Source organism: Tachypleus tridentatus, chromosome 9, assembly GCF_004210375.1.
Source record: "Tachypleus tridentatus isolate NWPU-2018 chromosome 9, ASM421037v1, whole genome shotgun sequence".
NCBI lineage: Eukaryota > Metazoa > Arthropoda > Merostomata > Xiphosura > Limulidae > Tachypleus > Tachypleus tridentatus.
Window position 1 is genome coordinate 51,158,746 of NC_134833.1, and position 20,242 is coordinate 51,178,987.

General features: G+C 33.1%; 1 protein-coding gene across 9 annotated transcripts in view; it reads right to left on the reverse strand.

The window, feature by feature from the left end:
- Positions 1-898: 898 nt before the first annotated feature.
- The window catches only part of LOC143225239 (uncharacterized), a 226,555-nt gene continuing 207,211 nt past the window's right edge, over positions 899-20,242 (reverse strand). For all 9 annotated transcript variants that reach the window (XM_076454299.1, XM_076454292.1, XM_076454298.1 and 6 more), the window contains 6 exons: positions 19,920-20,159; positions 16,320-16,391; positions 15,196-15,369; positions 10,754-10,972; positions 7,191-7,314; positions 899-5,836 (listed from right to left, as the gene is read on the reverse strand). In XM_076454299.1, the coding sequence (XP_076310414.1) occupies positions 5,145-5,836; positions 7,191-7,314; positions 10,754-10,972; positions 15,196-15,369; positions 16,320-16,391; positions 19,920-20,159 (1,521 nt within the window). In that variant the 3' untranslated portion in view covers positions 899-5,144. The remainder of the gene's footprint in view (positions 5,837-7,190; positions 7,315-10,753; positions 10,973-15,195; positions 15,370-16,319; positions 16,392-19,919; positions 20,160-20,242) is intronic.

Below are 20,242 nucleotides of genomic sequence, written 5' to 3' on the forward strand. Positions count from 1 at the left end.
TTCGTTGGTAAAAGAGTAGCCCAAGAGTTAGCAGTAGGTGGTGATGACTAGCTGCCTTCCCTTTAGTCTAGTCTTAAGGACGGCTAGCGCAGGTAGTCCCCGTGTAGCTTTGTGCAAAATTCAAAACAAACCAAACAGAAAGTTTGCAACTAACCGTTCCTGGGCACATGTCTAAGGCACGAGAGTGTAAACGGGTACGGGATTATAGAGGACGTCGCAGTGTATGTTAGGTTATTAACTAACGAAGGTGTTCCTTTATATCGATTTAATTTTGGCTTGAGTTGTTGTATAAATAGGGCTTTTTTTGATTTTGAGTTTATCTTTGTTTCCCTAGTTAGTATATGGGTGTTTTCTATGGTTGTGTTGTGTTTATTTGACTTGCAGTGTTCAAAAACGTGTGAAGGTTTTTTTTGTGGTCTTTGAATCTAGTTTCCATTTTTCTGTTTATTTCTCCAATATAGAAGTCATGGCAGGTGTTGCATTGTATTTTATAAACAATATTGGTGTTGTGTTTGTCGGTGTAGTTTTTACGTAGTATGGACTTTAGTTTTGTACCTGGTTTTTGAATAAATTTGTTGTTTACTGAAATGTTGCGTTTTGTTACAAGCTTTTTTTTTCCAAATCTTGGTTATTTTTTCGCTGATACCGGGAATATATGGAATGCAGTAGTGTAGTTTTGTAGTTTGTTGAATCTTGCTAGTCTTTAGTTGATATGCTAGTATTTAGAATATAAACATATGTACAATGTATGTAAAAATATTGTATATAATATTTAAATGTTAAGTTTACTATCACTAAAGATATCACACAATATTCTTGAGATGCAAAATTCTAAACAGAAAATAATGAATAAATAAAACTAACGGAATTGTCTGTTATAAAGAACGACCAGGGAACATTTCGAAACCTGCCTTCAGTTTATTGCCCTTAAGACGTACAAGTTCAACATAACAAAGCAACAGGATGTTAACAGACAGCCCAATTACAGGGACATGCGGTTTATCTGGCTATTACCAAAACACGATTTTATTCATGACAAATTCACAGACTATACAAAACAAAAAACGTTAACTTTAGATAAGTCAAAACTTGTGCTTTTCACCTAGAAAATATTGGCGACAGAAAACTTTTCCCCCCATCTCCCGTTCATATGATGGGCTATCTTGTGTTATTTCGTGTACTACATTATCATGATTTATCCACTCCAACAGTTAGAATGTTATCAAACTTACGTAAGCATATTGCCGACCAACCCATAAAGTGAAGAAAGAAAGGTAACAAATGAGGATGTTTTAAAAAATTTCGATTAAAACCTTCCCGCCTCTGACTAGGTGATAATACAATAAGCATTTAAAGCCCGTAACTGCTTCTTATACATACTATCAACTATAGTACCGACACACAATGAAGAGCAGTGTTCTGCTGCCTTTCTAAGACTCGTAAACATTTTCTAGTAGGCAGAAAACATACACCTTACTTGTATTTAAAAATAAAAACGGAATGAGAAAGTCCCTGAATTTGATGGCTGGGGTATTCCTGCCACATGAAGGAGATAGACCCTGACTCTGAAAAGCTAGGCTAAGACCCTAATATGTAACACGACATCCAACTGGGTCTTGGCAGGCAGGCAAATATTAAGGTATCTCCTCCACAATTATATACATAGAATGAAGAATTTGCCAACACAATTTTTCACTTGGTTAAATTCACTTCTCTTTTTTCTAAACTCCTGTACATAGCTCAAATTTTATTTTTATCCACAATAAGAAAAATATACACATTCTCGTGTAGGTACAGACATTAACTAACAGTTTTCTTTCTACTACACTAACATCTAGCCTTAACCTAGGAGGATTAGAGTAGGTGTAAGGTGCTACACATGGAGAGCCTGGCACTTCAGAATATGGTGTAGTTTGGGGTGGGCTCCAGGTGTAACTCCTCACAATCCTGAAGATGCATGGAACAGGAAGGAGAGGTAGAAAGAGTGAAGTTTTTAACAAATTTCAAGTACTGCTGGTGCCAGTGAATATGAAGACAGATTGTTATATTACAAAACTACATGATATACTTAAAATCATTTCTTATAGTGAGTATTAACTATCTCATAGAGCAGATTGTGAAGCCTAGCTATACATACACACACACACACACACATGTATATATATATATATAGTTCAAGTGGTTTTACATTCGTTAGTTATCTTCAACACTTAGCACTTTGTGTAATTGAGGTTGGTCTTTAAAGATATTTTATGTGAAAGGTGTTTATTCTTACACTTCAGTAACAACATAAAAACAGGATGAATGAGTCAGCATGAAAAGACAATAACAAGCAGCTGAACATGACAAGACTGACTTATAGACATATACACAGGAGTCATATATGTCCAGGGAAACCATGCATAACAACCTGATCACATCACAAAGTTGTAGATGTTATGCCAATACTTTAATGAAAACCACAATCACAAATAGATTAAGCAGAAAGAATACACTAATTTTGATTTGTAAAAGCTTGAGGTAGACTTTTAAATCTCTAACATAAGCTGTGCATTTCAAAACCACATCTACCCAGCCCACTCTTCCCTCTTTCTGTTGGGAAGAGAAGGTGCAGTAAAAAACATATTTCCAATCCTGACAAGTACCCCACCCTACCAATCAAGTATTACTGATGTCTTGTACAGAACTATTACATTTACATGTACAAGTCAGCCAGGTATCAAATCCCAGAAAAACAGTGTGGGATTAAATAACTTTTACTCCAAAATAGAATATATTTCTCCAACCACACGTTCTGGGATTTGCAACCTGACTCGTCTTTAGGAACCATGACCAAGCACCACAAGGAAGGCCTTAAGACACTTGAAACCCCTGATATTGGTATCCCTCCCTGGTTGAAATAACTTTACTCTTATACATAGATACTGGTTAACAAAAAATTCACATGCAAATAAAGCTTTATATAAGTACCAAGAAAGCAATCCACTTATTTCTACTGTGAGATTGGAAACTCTGGTGACCAGATTTTGACTCTAGTTTGTTAACGGTGAGAGCTTTTAAACTCTCAGAATAAAACCATAGATATAAAAAAGTAGCTTCTGATAATAAACAAGTACAATACTTTAGAAATCTTTTTTAACCATATAAGAGACAACTGACTACATGTTAAATTATTTCTGTCAATAAACGTCACCAAAGGCTTAGTACTGTAAAAAACACTTCACAATTAACTTGAAATAAAGATTAGACAAGTGTCAAAACATTTTTCATAAATGTTTAAAGTTAGCCAAAAGACATCAGTTTAATCTTAATTAATTTCTATGACACATTACATACTTAAGCATGGATACAAAGTTAAACAAAAAAGCAAGTTTCTAGTGGTTCTATAAATCACTTCAAAATGCTTGCATTGGAATTTTTTTAAGACTCAAAACAGTAAATATTACTAACTAGAGAACCTAATGTTGTCTTATAGCTATAGCTGATATGAAAAATATATTTTAATCCAAAGAACACTGAAATCTGACTGATATATTGCCATTATCATGCAAATTTTCATAGACTTTTGCAAATTATTTAGTTATTGAGTGTTTTTTTATTATTGTAAATAATTAAGGTGTTGTCGCATTATTTTTGTAGGGTTGTTGCTACAAAAAATTGTTCTTTTTTTGTTTAACTACAATCCATATAGTTTTTACTTTATAGAAAACTCTGTCAGTACTTGTACAAGAACTATAACAAAACAATCTATCTTGGAGAGCAGCTTGTTTACAATATGCAACAGTAATCAAAATACTACATTAACAGTCAAACCCTGAGATATTACAGCTAGTAATAGTGATGTAAAACACTCTTATCTCTCAGGCTGGATTAGATAACATAGTTTGATAAAAATAATATCATGGTAAATATACAGAGCTTGTTAATTATCTGAACAAAATCATCATGAATATGTTAGTATGAACCTGGACAAACCCTATAACACCTGCTGCATTTGATTAACAATCCTTTGGACATAAACAGATTAAAAAGGGCACAGATATGATGAACAGTAATAGGATGATTTGATTTAGTGCACACGACAATTACAGACTAAATGCCTGTGATATACAACAATACTATATGGAATTTTAAGCTGTATAAAAATCAAACCATTTTAAAGCTATAACCCTATTCAAATACATACCAACTAATGAAATATGTACAAACAATCGCAAGAAACGTTTATGTTTAAGCTGTAACTGAACAACAATTTAACAACATACCATTTCCATATCAACACAACTCACAAAGGAAACACTAAATATTGATATAAGTATGCCCAAAATTTATGGTTTAACCCCTAAAGCCCACTTTTTTTTCCTTCAAAAAGCCATAACAAAGAATTTGAAAATTATTCCACAATCACAAAAATATCATGTTTTGATACACGTAACAACTTTAAAGATTCAGATGGACTTTTTACAGCTACTGTTCCACTGGTAAAAGTTTGAGGAAGAAAATTAAAAACAAAAGTAACAAATAACAAACTGTTAAAAATGCTAAGTATAATGTACTAATACCAAAAGACAATACTTTTCATTCAAGTTTCTTTCCATAACGATAAACTTAAAAGTTTTTGTTGTGACTCTACTAAGAGATAAGTGTAAGTAAATGTTGTATTTTTTGAAATGCAGGGTAGACGAGTCAGCTTACAAAGTTCAAAGCTGTAAATCCATGAAGTATAAAAGACTGGCTATAAGGTAAACCATCTGTTTAGCTTGAAAGCAATGATAAAATAATGTGCTCCCTGAGTCGAAGCTGAATTCAGGTGTGTTTCTAGTTCTAATAACTGTACTTTCACAGTTTGACACTGAGGTATTTAGTTTTGAAGTACTTTAGTCTACATGATGGTTCGAGGTATCTTTGTTGTTCACTGATGTCCACTACTGCTGGAGTTTCCACCCCTCTTTTCTGATATATTCATATATATTTATATGTACCCGTTTAAAATCCAGTAACATGGAAAAATCTTTCCTGGTGAGGTTCTGCCATAACCACCCATCCCTAGGAACTATAATATGGCAAATACTCATAAAGAGAAATATCTGCACTTGAAAGTACCAAGAATCTGAAAGATTTTTTATCTAAACAATAAACACTGTCTATTCCGTTTTGATTGCAGGTGATACTGTGGTGTTAGGGTGTGCCATTATCATATTTCGAGCAATGGAAGGGGCCATAGAAAACAAATTAGCAGGTTGAGCAGTACTGATGGGTGAAAGACCAGCATGACCACGGCTCACAGGTGATGCAGTTGATGTCACAGCAACGGAAGAGCTTGAGGAAGTGGCCTCTAATGATACCCCAAGTGATGCAGCAGCAGCAGCAACAGAGAGATTTGTGGGGGTTATAGAAGAAGTTATGGTTGGAAATGGACCAATCATTGAAGCTGGTGGGTTTATCCTCTTCTGTTTTTGGCGGCGGTTACAGAACCAAACACGTACAACTTCTTTATCCATACACAGGGATTCAGCAAGCATCGTAATTTCCTCTGATGTTGGCTTGGGTGTTTGGTTAAATGTCTGTTCTAGTGCTACCCGCACATTTGTTTCAATACTTGTTCTCTTCTTTCTCCTCTTCCCAACAGCATCTGGAGAGGTGCTTGCATTGGTGAGAGATGCAGGATTGCTAAGAGATGCATCAGCATCATCCAGCCAGCGTTGTAAAAGTGGTTTCAGTTTACACATATTTTTGAAGCTGAGGTTGAGTGCTTCAAATCGGGATATGGTGGTCTGACTGAAGTCATTTCCATATAGCTTACCCATAGCAAGACCAACATCACCTTGAGTAAACCCTAGATAATAGAAAATGTTAAGTGATTAATAAAATAATGTTTAAACTTAAATTTAAAAAAAAAATATTAAGAAAGAAAATAACAGCTATCTACTCTAGTTTTGGGCTGTGTTTATTTATTAAAAACAACTAAACAGCATGTAGTTAATTTTTGTAGATTCTGATAGACGTTTACTTTGCAAAGACACAAATATAATTATTATATATCTATAATTTTATGGAACAAAATAGGATGACAGTACTTCTTTCTAACTGCCACAAATTATAACACACACAGTATAAATCATTTTTCAGAACTTGAGTGACGTAAGAAATTAAAATTATGCAATTTAAGAAAAGACGGTAATTTAAATATATCAGTTATTATGTTGTTGTTGTTTTGAATTAAGCACAAAGCTACACAATGGGCTATCTGTGCTCTGCCCACCACAGGTATTGAAACCCGGTTTTTAGCGTTGTAAGTCTGCAAACATACCGCTGAGCAACTGGGGGGCATTGTAATTATACAAAATATAAGAAAACAAAGTAATTTATTATAGATAAAAATATTAACATTAATAATTATAAAGCTATAAAATAGTAACCATTTTTCTAGTGAAAATATGTAAGGAAATATACTTAGTAGGATATAAGTAGAAGCAAATGTTTTTGCAGTCCAGTAACCATCTGAAGATAATTTTTGAAGTTTTATTACATCAAGAACCACATACAAATCCAAAGACAGTCTTAGTTTTTGTATTATTTAATTACATCCAAACATTATGTTGAAATATTTTTTATTAAGTTTAATTACATTAGGAAATACATGAAATGCAAAATCACAATGTTGTTCTTTCTCCAAGTTTAATTTGATCAAGAATCACCTCAGAACATAAGAAAAGTGTTCTATAATTTTTTGTGCAGGTTAATAACATGAGAAAGTTTGAAAAAAATGTTAACACAGGACAGATGTTAATCTACAAAGTGATTTATTCAAGAACATTTCAAGCCTAAGTTTTTCATCAGATTTTGTTTATGCAGTCATTAAGTGACACTTCTTTAAGGTATCACAGGATATCATATTATGTTCAACTTATGTACTCATATACATTAATATTAATGTGAAAGATGTTGTAATGTAAAAATAATTTTAATGTAATTTCTTTAACAAATCAGTAAACATTAGCTGATGAAGGGATTAGGCTCCAATCACCTTCTAGCTTAACATATTTTTTGCTTTATTATTTCTCAAACTTGCAACTATTTAATGTGCTGTTTTTCTCATTGGGTTTTCTTGTCATCACGTAACTCATTGGTTTTTGTTTTAATTAATTAACTGAATATATTAAGGTGTTACAATCAGACTATTCTCTCACCCAGTTTTATTCTTCTTTGCTTGAAGGTCTTGGCAAACTGTTCTAATTCTTCAAGGTCTGTAATTTCTTCAGGACTGGGTTCAGATGCTCTGGCTTTGACTTGAGGAGGAGCAACAGATGCAGTCTAGTAACAAAAGTACAAAATCTCCTGAGCATTTCTTGGAAACAAAAGATACACAAACAAATTTGACACTGAACATGGCTAGTTTTTAATTATTTTACTATATGAATGGTTAAATAGTGAATGATCATTATGGCATGTAATACATGTTTTATATATGAAGCATCTCTGTTAATAATTCTTGAAGAGGGAACAGCTAACAAAAATTATATTCTACAAGTTACAAAGGTTATAGTGATCTGTAGACTTTTTGAGCTGCTAACCCTTCATCCTTATTATATCCACACACATTAATCAATTCACTGAAATTCTGACAAGTATCTTACATCATATTCTCCCTTAAAAAATCCTTATTTTTCACAAAAATTGCAAAGACCATAAATTCATTTATACTTGCATAAAAATCCATTATGTTTACTATTAATGCTTGTACACAGTTCATTGAAACTTCCATGGACCTCAAAGTGGTGAACAGGTCATTGTAAAATTTTACTTCGATGAGCCCCCTTTAGAAAGTGTCTGAAGAGATCCATGGCAATGTGGTGCTCTACACATTGGAACAATACAGGGACACACTCATAGGAACCTACATCTTATATGTATCAGGATAAACTCTTTGCCTAGAAAATAAAGGAAATGTTTCAGAAACAGAAAGAAAATATTAAGTACAGTAAAAATTCTGCATTAGACCCTTCAAAGTGCTATGTGAGTAGTGTGTCTAGGGCATATCAAACCATAGTAATGAGTCGACTACAATTGAAAACCAGGCAGAACCTTGAATTTGGCTTCCATCTTCACCTAAAGCCCAGTAAGGCATAACGGGAAAGTAACATAAGTCACGCAATTGAGTGATGGCTTACATTGGCTGGTCCTTGGCCAATTCAGTAGGAGATCACCATGGAAATCAAGAACTGGGTAGTGGTATGATAGGGAGAGCCAACCAGAAGGGTGAACTGTACTACATGAACATAAGATCATAACCCTACTCTACAATAAGTGGAAATGATCATATTCAGAAGGCATCCTTCATGATACATCCTCCCAACAATAAGGAAATGGTCAATGTCGAGGGCTCTAGAGCTTCATTAGAAGAAAATAAGGAGGAAGGTGAGAGTATAGTAGGGAGTCCATCATCCTAAAACAACACAGTGAGTAACAATGAAAACCATATTTTTAAAAGCATGCCAACACTAGGATGTCAACTATGTATGGAAGATAGGCAGAGATCTCCTTCCTGCTTTACTTATGCTAGCCCATGTGTGGGTACAGTTTGGATTAAGCCTAATTTATGAAAATGGACACAATAAGAATAATTTAAGCAGTCTTGTGTAACACCCCATCTCATGTGCAGATTTTAGTTGAGTATAAAATGATAGGCAACATTGAGTTTGATCCTTTAAGGTTCTGTAAAAACAATATTAGATTAAAAAAAAAAGACATCCAGTTAGAGACAATATAATGTGTGAAGAATAGTAACAGGAGGTAGTCTATAGCTCAACAAGGAAGAAGCAGCCATATAATGGAGATAGTGTGTATGACAAAGGTGAAAGGGGTCATACATATGCCAACCCAAATAACCCATTCCAACAGATGACAGAAGTGAGCAGTCAATGAGTGAGCAAGGTGACGATTTTGATGGAAGGACACTTGGAAATATCAAGCATTTTCATCCAATGAAGAATATGATAAACATTTGCATTGTTGGACCCATCCAGTAAGAGTAACAGGAGAAAAATTACAAGTACATGAAGAAGTGGGGTAAATAACAATGGACCACATGAACATGAACAGCACAGCAGAGGACACTGAGATCTGAATGGGAATAAAGATGAGAAATGGATGGAAGAATTATCAAGGTGAACACATCCTCATGTGCTTCAGATACAGAAAAATTTAGAAGCAAGGGAGAAGAATTGATGGCATCCACATTAGGATCTCAACAACTACAGGCAAGAATGAGGAGGAAAAACGTTTTCTAGAAAGACAGGAAGGGTAATGGAGGTTAAAGAAACAAAACAGCACAGTAAGAACTAGGGTGGAATATAACCCAACAGAAAGGGTAAAACTAATAAGTATCCTAGAGAACCACCTGGTAATCAGCAATAGTCAAGAAAGACAATCAATAATTGGAAAGCTGTGTGAAGAACTCAGACAGATATAGAAAAGAAGAATGAGAGGGTAAGGACAATCAAAGCAGAGACAGGTAGCACTAAATAAGCCACTTCTGCTGATAAATATCTAAGGAAGACAGGCAAACAGAATGAGAAGGAGGAAGGCTACATATGAATAAAGTCCCAATCATTGTGCAATGGATCAAACAAATTTCACATATGAAGCAAAAGTGATGACACAGTTGGATGGAAAAAGAGAAGTAAGAGGAGGGTGTAGGAGAATAAAAGAGGAAGAAGAGGGAGGAAGTCAGAAGGCTCAGCAGAGAGAATGAGCTCAGTCTTAAGAAGGTTCAGAAACAAAGAAAGTGACTGCCCCTTAACAATTGATAAAAGATACCACAGTTAAGTTGACAAAATTGATCATCACTAAATGGCCACGTATGACTGGAATGTAAGGAAGGTAGGAAGAATAAATGCAGAGACAACTAACACATGAAGAGAGTCCTGACCATTGCGCAAAGGACTAAACACTGTAAGTGTTGTTCCTGTCAAGCCACCAGGTGAGATTATCAAACAGGAAAGGTTAATATGGACAAGGGATCCCTATAGAAGTTCCATTAATTGTGTAGAATCCATTGTAAAAGAAGCATGCAAGTACAATCGAAGGGGGCAAGGAGTTCTACGGAAACCCAATTTCCAATAAGAGAAAGAACCTTTCATACAGGAAAAGGAAGAGCAGTTAGGGCTATGGAAATCAAACTCTCCATGGCTCACAAACAAAGCAGAGAAGGCTGTGTTCTGTTGAGATGAGAACAGAACAGCACATTCAAAAGAACCAGATACTGAATGAGTGTGAGATAAGACTTCTTCAGCTTGACTAAACAAACTAGACAAGCTATTTCCTAAAGAATGAAAGGAGTACCAGAAGAATCCTATCAGGATGGAGCTAACAGAATCATTGCATTCACATAATGGTGGAATTTCAATCTCAAGCCATGAATGTGATGAGTAAAGGCATGCAATATGTGACAAACAAAGTGTATGTGGTTTTTGCCAGTCTAGTAGGAAGAGCATGGAACTGATAAACTCAACCTTTATGCACAAACTGAGGAAGACTGAGAAACTGACTAAGATGTGAAAGATCTATAACCAGATGTCAATTCCCAGTTATCTCAGAACAACAAACAGATAGGAATAAAATCCTTGAGAAGGGTGAGTAACTATTCCAGTAGCATCCTTGTTTAAAAGGTCTGAACAATCATTGGCCATCTTGTTAACCAACATATTATAAAGATAACATTTAAGTAGGTCTTGTTTGGCCTACTACTTACTTTAGGTTGAGGTGAAGAGCGCGATGGGAGGATCTGGGATTGTTGCTGTTGTGGTGGTTGAGAAGACTGTGAATTCTGTTGTTGTTGAAGTTGCTGGAAATGTTGCTGGGCTGCAGCAACAGCTGCTGCTTGTGAATTTAGTACTCCCTGAGGAAGAGAGACTGCAGCTTGGTTTGCTTGAAGTTGTAAGTTCTGTAGAGACTGCTGCATAAGAAGACCCTGTATTGAAAATCACAAAATAAAAATAAGCATTTGATAAAGTTCATCTTTGAAAATTGGTATTAGTGCAATGTTAGTTAGTGAGCTGAGAGAATCAAAGAAAAAGTTAGACTTTTGAGGTTTCCTGTCCGCAAAGTACATAAAATTTTATACTTCAACAAAAGGTGAACAAAGAAAAAAAAAGTGATATTATAGGCTTAAAAACAATCACATCTCAACATATTCTGAATACAAAAACAATCACATCTTAATACATTCTACATATAAAAACATTCACAGCTTAATACATACTTACTAATTTTAAAGAAGCTAGTATTGAAGGTGTACAATATTTATTTAGGGTTTGTAGGTTACAGGCCTATCATAATTAACGGCAGATGCAACAGATGAAGAAACGTATAAACTGTTGGAAGTTGCAGCAGGATTTCAGAAGGAGCTTAAGCTTTAATAAGCAAGGAATATATCTGCTAACAATGATTTGCAGTAAGTTAGAAAGAGTACTATTAGAGTAAAAAATAGTGTATTTAGTTACAATGAGCCTATTCTGTTGAGCAGCAACTTTCAACCCTTGGCTTCTGCAGATGAGGAACTATGGGAAGGAAAGAATACAAAAGTGTCAGAGAAGGATGTGTATGACAAAGAGGTTATAGTTACAGGATAGACAGGATAATGCATGGGGTAAATAGGAAGAAAAGAATCAAATTATATTACCCAGGAGCATAGATGGAGGATATAACAGACAGAACAGGAGGTATAATAAAAGGGTCTAATAGAAATGCAGTTTTTATGGTGCATGGAAGGGCTAATGATGTACAGAAAGGTTGGTCAGAGAAGCTAATTAATGAATACAAAGGGTTAATGAAAAAGTCCACAACTTAATTTTGACATGGATACTGCCTAGGGTTACTGTAAGGATGAAGTTATAAGCTGGTCACTAGTGCTAAATGTTAGGCTTAGTTAGGCTTAGGTTAGTATGAGCAGCTGGAATGATTGAACTTGTGGGATTGGTTCAATGTAACAAAAAAAAGTAGTTTTGAAAAATGGTGTTGGCACTTAAAAAGGGTATAGGTTGGCTTGTTTGCTATGGCTATTAATTCAGCTGTAAGAGAAGTTTTAAACTATGACTAGACCCTGGTGAGGACCAGGAAAAGCTAAATGCAAAAAGAATAAGAGGCAGAGAAAAAGTTAACATAGAAAATGAGTACAGAAGCAGTTATAAGGATAGGCTTAATTTTTACTGTTGTAATGCTAAAAGTATGAAAAATGAAATAAATGACTTCAGAGTATCAGTAGAAATGGAGGATTTTGATGTAATGAGGATAACTGAAACATGGTTTTGATGACAGAAGTTTCTTTGAAATACAGGGTTACAGGCCATTTAATAAGGACAGAGTATTAAAGAGGGGAGAGGAATAGATTTATATGTAAAATGTGAGTTACACCCTATAGAAGTTGAAAATACTAAAGACAACAGCAAGAAGACTGAATCCATTTTGGTGACTATTAGTGGATATAAAATGAAAATAATTGTTGTGGGAATCTATTACTGACCACTATGATATTGATGAAATTTAGTGAGAAACTTTACAGTAAGATTAATATTTCAGCTATTAATGAAACCATAATTATGGGTGAATTTAATTTTGAGCATATAGAATGGGAAATGCTGCAGTCAAACCATGAGGGAGAAAGGTTTTTGGAAACTGTTCAAGATAACTTTCTTCACCAACTAGTCAAGGAACTTACTAGAAACAATGTAATTTTAGATTTATTGTTAACTTCCAATATAAAAATGATTTAGAGGGTGGAAATAGGGGAACGCCTGGGTGCAAGTGATCATTGCTCCATTAGGTTTCATATTTTGTTACATATGGAAATAAGGAATTATGATATTTTGGTTACAAATTTCAAAAAGGAAATGTTAAACAGATGCAAAAAGAATTATCTGTTGAGAATTGGGCAGCTGAATTATTTGGAAACACTGATCAGATGTGGAATTTTTTAAATTTTTAAGGTAAACATTCCTTATAGAAAGAAAAGGGTAGCTGCAAGTAAATAATCAGGTTGGCTCACAAAGAGTTTAAAAGATAAAATTAAAGAAAAGCATAATACTTTTAAGAAATTTAAATTAACTGGTATGGCAAGAGATTTAGATGATAACAAAATATCAAAAATGTTGGTGAAACAGGAAATTAGGACATCAAAAAGGATATATGATAAAAGGTTGGCTGAAAATATAAAAAATAACAGTAAGGATTTCTTTCAATACATTAAGTGTAAACAAAATGTTAGAATGATAAAAGAAGGCTAGTATCCAATGATTATGAGATGGCTTGGCTATTAAATTTTGCTTTTTTCTTTGGTTTTTTTACCAACAAAAATTTAAGCAACATTCCACATCTTGAACAGATGATAAATGGAAACAAGATCAAAGAAGACTACATTAATTCTGAGCTGGTCAAGAAAAATCAGAAAGTATGAAAAAATAAGTCTCCTGAGCTGGGTAATATTTTCCCAAGTGCTTTGAAAGATGTTAAAGATTAGATATCTGAGCTGCTTATTACTATCTTTGTCAGTACTTGAATAGTGGGCAGGTACAAAAGGACTGTAATTTAGTTAATATAACTTGTCTTTTCAAGATAGCTAACAAAATTTGTCACAGTAATTATAGATCTGCTAGTCTTACATCAGTTGTGGGAAAAGTTTTGAAAAGTCTGTTAAAAAATATTTTGCAATGCCATTTAACAAAGTTTAGAATTTTATCAGATAGACAAAATTATTTCATAAAGGGAAAATATTGCCTTACAAATATTTTCACATTCTTTCAAAAATTTATTTCTTATGCAGATGAGTGGGTAAAGGTGTAGATTTGGTGTATCTGGATTTGCAGAAAACATTTGACAAGGTTTCACACAAAAGACTTGTAGAAAAACATTGTCTTTATAGGTGTGGGAAATAAGCTGGCACATTGGATAGAAAAGTGGCTGGATGGAAGTAAGCAGAGGGCTGTCACAAAATGAGTTCAAACTGTATTAATTTCACAAGTGGGACACTTCAGAGCTCAGTCTCAGGATCAGTACTCTTTCCTTTATTTATATCAATGATATATTTGAAGAAATAGTCAATCAATTACTTAAATTTTCAGATGATATTAAGGTCTTTGGCATTGCTAGCTGTGAAGAGAATGTTGTTGATTTACAAAAGGATTCAGATCATTTAGTAAGTAGGGCAAATAAATGACACATAGGTTTTAATTGTGATAAATGAAAGATAATACATGGGGGTATTCATAATTTGAATTTTAGGTAAAATGTGGATAGTAATAGATTTAACAGTGTCATGAAAGAAAAGGATCTTGGTGTAACAGTTGATCAATCTCTTAATCTGTTGCTAGTGGTAGGGCAAACAGGATTGTCAGTTGTATCTATGGAAATGTTGAACACAAGTCTAAAGAGGTTATCACTTTATTGTATAGTTCACTGGTTAGGTCACATTTGAGATACTGTGTTCAATCTTGGGTTCCTTACCTTAAGAAATACATTGAATTGTTGAAAAAGGTTCAGAGAAAGATTACTAGAATGGTGCCTATGATAGAGGGGTTGTCATTTGAGGAGAGGTTGAAATCTCTCACATTGTTTTCTCTCGGAAAAAAGAAGAGTTAGAGAAAGATTTGATTAAGGCGTTTATCATTGTTAAAGTAAATTACAGTGTTGATGCATCATCTTTTTTTCATATTTAACACTAAAAATAGCAGGACTAGGGGACACAAGTATAAATTTTGGCAAGGTAGGAGTCATCTTCAGCTAAAACAGTTTTATTTTTCTAACAGGCTAGAAGTCCTTTAAAATGGATTGTCTTAAGAAGTTATAGAGGCACTAAATTTGAATAAGTTTAAGAGAAAGCTTGATAAATATATGACTGATAGGGGTTGACTTTTTTTTTTAATGTTAGTTTAGAGTGTAGGACAGCCAAGATGGACCAATAGGTCTCATGTTGTCCCAAAACATTATGTCATTTGTTCTACATACAGAAACAATCACATCTTAATTTATTCAATATACATAAAGAATTACATCTTAATATACTCCACATGTAGAAAGAAATATAAAAAGGTCTACATATAAAAATAATTACTTTTTAATATATTTCCTATACAAAAACAACCACATTCTACATACAGAAACATTCACACTTTGATATATTCTACAAATAACAGTACAAACCTGATTTTGGAGGAAAATCTGAGCTTGAATATTTGCAGACAGTTGATTGGGTGAAAGAAACACAAGCTGACTCATGTTCTGTAAAGTTTGTTGGTGTTGTTGAAGTTGTTGTTGGAGCTGTTGAATATCCTGCGGATTGAGTTGTAAACCTGCTAAGCCTGATGTCACTGGTATCTACAATAAAACATTATTCATGTGTATAATCCTAAAGGACATTTATAACTTTTATTATAGTTATTTATTCCTGGTGTTACTTGGAGCTACATAAAGTACAGACAACCATATCTTATGCCACTGATCTATACAATAAATATATATAGTTTAGTTTCATCAGATGCTAGTGGGATCCACATTCTCACTATCAGTTATACCTGATATTCCTGGATGTCTAAGACAAACTTCAAATAAGAGTGACAATACCTGATATCAGAGACATCTATATTAAACATACACAAAGACAGCTACACCTGATGTAACAGAGATCTACATTAAAAATACACAGATAACAACTAGATCTGATGTCCAATGGATCAGAGAAATCTACAGTGAATATATTCAGAGGTGAATTATGATTTATGAAACTAAGATTCTATTTGACACACACAGACATCATATAAGTCCACTCACTTTTATTTAAATTAGGTATGTATACTAACTTGAAGAACTTTGTTTATAGTTTTTTTTTATTACAATGTCTGATGCTTAGCAGTGTGTTTTTCCAGAATTATATATAAGTTTAATTCTTATCTTATAATCTTATTGTTAAGTTTGAAAAATCACTATAAATACTTACATGCTACTTAAGAGTTTAATTTAAAATTGTCTCTCTCATAAATTAAAGCTGTTGGCAACTTGTCTCAACCATCAGTTTTGTTTTTTACAGGATTTAATATGGGGATAATATATTAAACTCATACTTCCTCATTGTAAATAAATATACTACTGTGTATTTTCAACTGTGACAGTTTTACATTCTATACAAGAAGGAAGAAAAGAGTAACTGGGTTTTAAATATTATATTTTCTTCATTAACAATAGTGAATACAGTGAGATTAGATAACAATACAGCATACAATGTTAATACCACAATTAGGTAGTAATCTTATTAAAGACATTTAACTGACCTTTCCCATCTGAAGCTGTTGTGCCAAGCCTGCCTGCATTAACAGAGACTGTTGTGCAGGAGTAACCATTAACTAGAGAAAGAAAGATAATAAAAATAACAAAAAATTATAGCTATAACAAAGGGCTTCAACAAACTGGTCTGTGAGAAAACAATTAAGAAAGAAATTTAGATGTACTTAAAATTAACTTCTGATCAGAACAATCTACATACTTGCATCAAAACTAAATAAGAATCTGTTTATGAGTATAGCTAATTAAATATACTTTTTGTGTGTTCTGACTAGTAAAGATTAGAATGTATTGTTTGAACAGGTAAATACTCTCAATGTTAGCATTGTTTTCAGACACAAACCCAATAATATATCACAAGGTTCAGCCAGTTCAGGAGAGTTAAGTTAGTTCTAAATTAATTTACTAAGCTAACAATCAAAATAATATCTAAAATACAAATATAATAATAAGTATGAAAAATAATAACATAAGATACATTAGAACTCTAACCAGTAATGTTGATTAAAATAACATTACAGAAAGAATAGAGTATATATTATTTACATAACACATACACTAGTTACTTAATGTTGACCTATTCTTGATAACCTACTGTAGCAAGTATTGATTGTAAATTATTACTCAGTTTAAACCAGCTGCTTGACAAACTGTATACATATTAAATGATTTAAAACAGCTACTGTATAACCATATACAACATTACTTAGTTTAACCTGTTCAGTGCTGTAGACGAGATAACTCGTCCAAGCCAATTGGTAACACAGTGCCACGGACTACTTAATTCGTTTTCACTAATACCTAACTTCAACGATAGATGTCAGCACAATACACGCATTTGGCCTACTTACAAATTGTTTCACTTTCAATCCAAAATGGCATCACGAAAAAAGTTACAAAATGAAGAAGCATTAAAAGGAGCTGCCGTAGCAGCTGAATATACTTGGTAGTCAACAGGTTAAAATAGTTTCTGAATTAACTGTGTAAAACATTACATGGCTTAAAATAGCTATTGGACTAATTGTACATATTACTTGATTTAAAACAACAGCTGGACTAACTATATACACATTACTTGGTTTAAAACAGATGTTGAATCAAGTGTATATACACTACTCAATTTAAAACAGGGTTGGACTAACTATACAATATTCTTGGTTTAAAAGCATTGCTGAATTGGCTGTGTAAATTTTTACACAGCTTAAAACAATTATTGAACTAACTCTATACATATTATTTGTTTTGATATAGCTGCTGGGCTAAATGTATACAATATTCTTTGTTTAAAACAGCTGTTGAATAATTATGTTATTAACTAGTTTAAACCAGTTGCAAGACTTAACATACAGATTATTATTAGGATTAAAGCAAGCTAATCAGTAAATGGTTAATCATTACTTAGTTTAAAGACAAAAACTGAGTTTAGTATATATAGATTATCATCTGGTTTATGGAAAAGATAAAAGATATGGGTTTAATAGTTAGTTTATTACCTAGTTTAAAGACAATGTCTATATACAGGAAATATTAGTATCTGCTTCAAAGACAAATATACTGATCTACTGGATAGTTTAATACCTAGTTTAAAGATAACTGTCTGATCTTCTGAGTATAATATTAGCTGGTTTAAAGACAAATGTTTGATCTACTGATAGATTATTACCTGGTTTAAAGATAAATGTCTGATCTACTGTATAGGTTGTTGCCTGATTTAAAGACAAATGTCTGACCTAATGGATAGGTTATTACCTGGTTTAAAGATGTCTGACCTCTTGGATAGATTACTGCCTAATTTAGAGATAAATGTCTGATCTACTGGACAGGTTATTGCCTGATTTAGAGACAAATGTCTGATCTACTGGATAGATTATTACCTGATTTAGAGACAAATGTCTGATCTACTGGATAGATTATTACCTGATTTAGAGACAAAAGTCTTATCTAATGGGTAGGTTACTGCCTGAATTAGACAAATGTCTGATCTAGTAAGTGGATTATATATTTTGATACTAAAGTGTATAAAGAATAGACCATTACACTCCAGAATATTATAAATGAACTTTTATTTTAACAGATCATTCACCATTGCAGATTCTTCAGGATTAGTATCCAAAACTGTTTAACATTTCAATATTCACTAAATTGTAAAACTGATTGTGATGTTATATTTATCGACTCTACCATAACATGCCTCTAACAATGTATAGAATATGATTATTGTTTCACCATTGTTCTTACATTATACTATGGTTATACAGCTATGCTAACATATGATGTTTCTTACTTATATATATATATATATATAACAAAAAAGAGAATCACAAAAGTTTGAATATTAGCACCAGAAACAAATAGATGTAAAATAGAAGATGCTAAGAAACAAAAGAATTAAACATGAAGGATACACAGTTTATTAATAGTGTTAAAAACAAATTGTTAGACTCTGTGATGAGCCTGAGTAAGCATGTGTGAAACTACAAGTAAGAGTATGAAATGTAATGGTATGTGTGCTTTTTAAAGGGTAGTTTAGTTATGTGTATAATCCACTATCTCTGTTAATTTTGGATTTTTTCCCTCAATAAATATGGCTTCTATATATCTTCTCTTTTTAAAATCTTGGTTTGTTTTGTAAGATAGAAACTTTAGATGGGTTTGATTTTCTGTGTTTGTCTAGTAGGTATTCTGTTGGAACAGTTTTGTGTTGGCCATATAATGTTGTGTTGGTATATAATGCACTGATGTGTTCTGAGAGGCATCTGTTAAAACATATTCAGGTTTTTTCTGTTTATGCATAAACACATACATTATATATGATTTGATAGCTTATGCTTTTGGTGTGGCATATTTTCTCCATTTTCTCTTGCATAGTATTGCTTTTTATTACATTTTACTTGTAAGTATGAAGAGTAATAGTTTTTTCCTGGTTTTTGTGTTATTTTAATTGTCAGTTCATATTGTTTAATGATTTCAAGAACCTTGGTTGTAATTGTGTTGTTTATAAAAGGAATGTTCACTGTTGGTATTTTTTATGTATTGTCTTTTTTCTGTTGTAATGTGTTTTATTTTATGATTTGAAAACATTGTTGATGTAATATTTAAGGTGCCTATTTTCTAACAGTAGTGTTTTAAGATCATTTAGTACCCTCTGAATGGCATTCAGCTTGGAACAGTTTTGATTTGTTTTCTTTATTTTCCTATTATTGTTCTCATTTTGACATGTTTTCAGTGGTGTGACTTGTACTGGAGAAATATTGGCTTCTTACAATTTTTGTTATGCACAAAACTTAGTATTTTTCTTTCTTGAACTTTTAGAGCTTTGTCTAAAATTTTTAAGTTTCCTTTTTCATTGGATAGTTTTAATGTGAACTTAAATGATGGGTTAAAGTAGTTTAGAAAACTGTAAAACTGCTGTAGTATTTCTTTCCTATGATTCCATATATCAAGTATGTCATTGGTGTATTTCAACCACAGTTGTGAAATTAAACCTGTTTTTACTAAATGTATCAAAGTTTTGATTTCTATGCATTAAAGGCAAATTTCTGAACTACTAATTTCAAGGCTGTTGTTGAACTTAGTAGGTAAGTTATTACCTGGTTTAAGGAAAGCTGTCCAGAGGCCACTGCTGCTGCCAAAGCTGCTGGTGTTGTGGTGGTCATCACAGAAGTTGGAGGGAGAGAGAGTGTAGTAGCTGGAACTTCTGTGGACAGGTAAGAGGTAGTTAGGGCAGTAGAACCAGCTGAAGTGAATGTCTGACCATTGGACATATGCTGATTTTTATTAGCTTGATTTACATGGGCTGTGGCATCAATAGGTCCATCATCATCCATAGCCTGGGTACAACAAGCAAATAAATAACACAGTAACAATGTAGAAAGGTTTAGCACAAGTCTAGAAAACAATATATATATATATA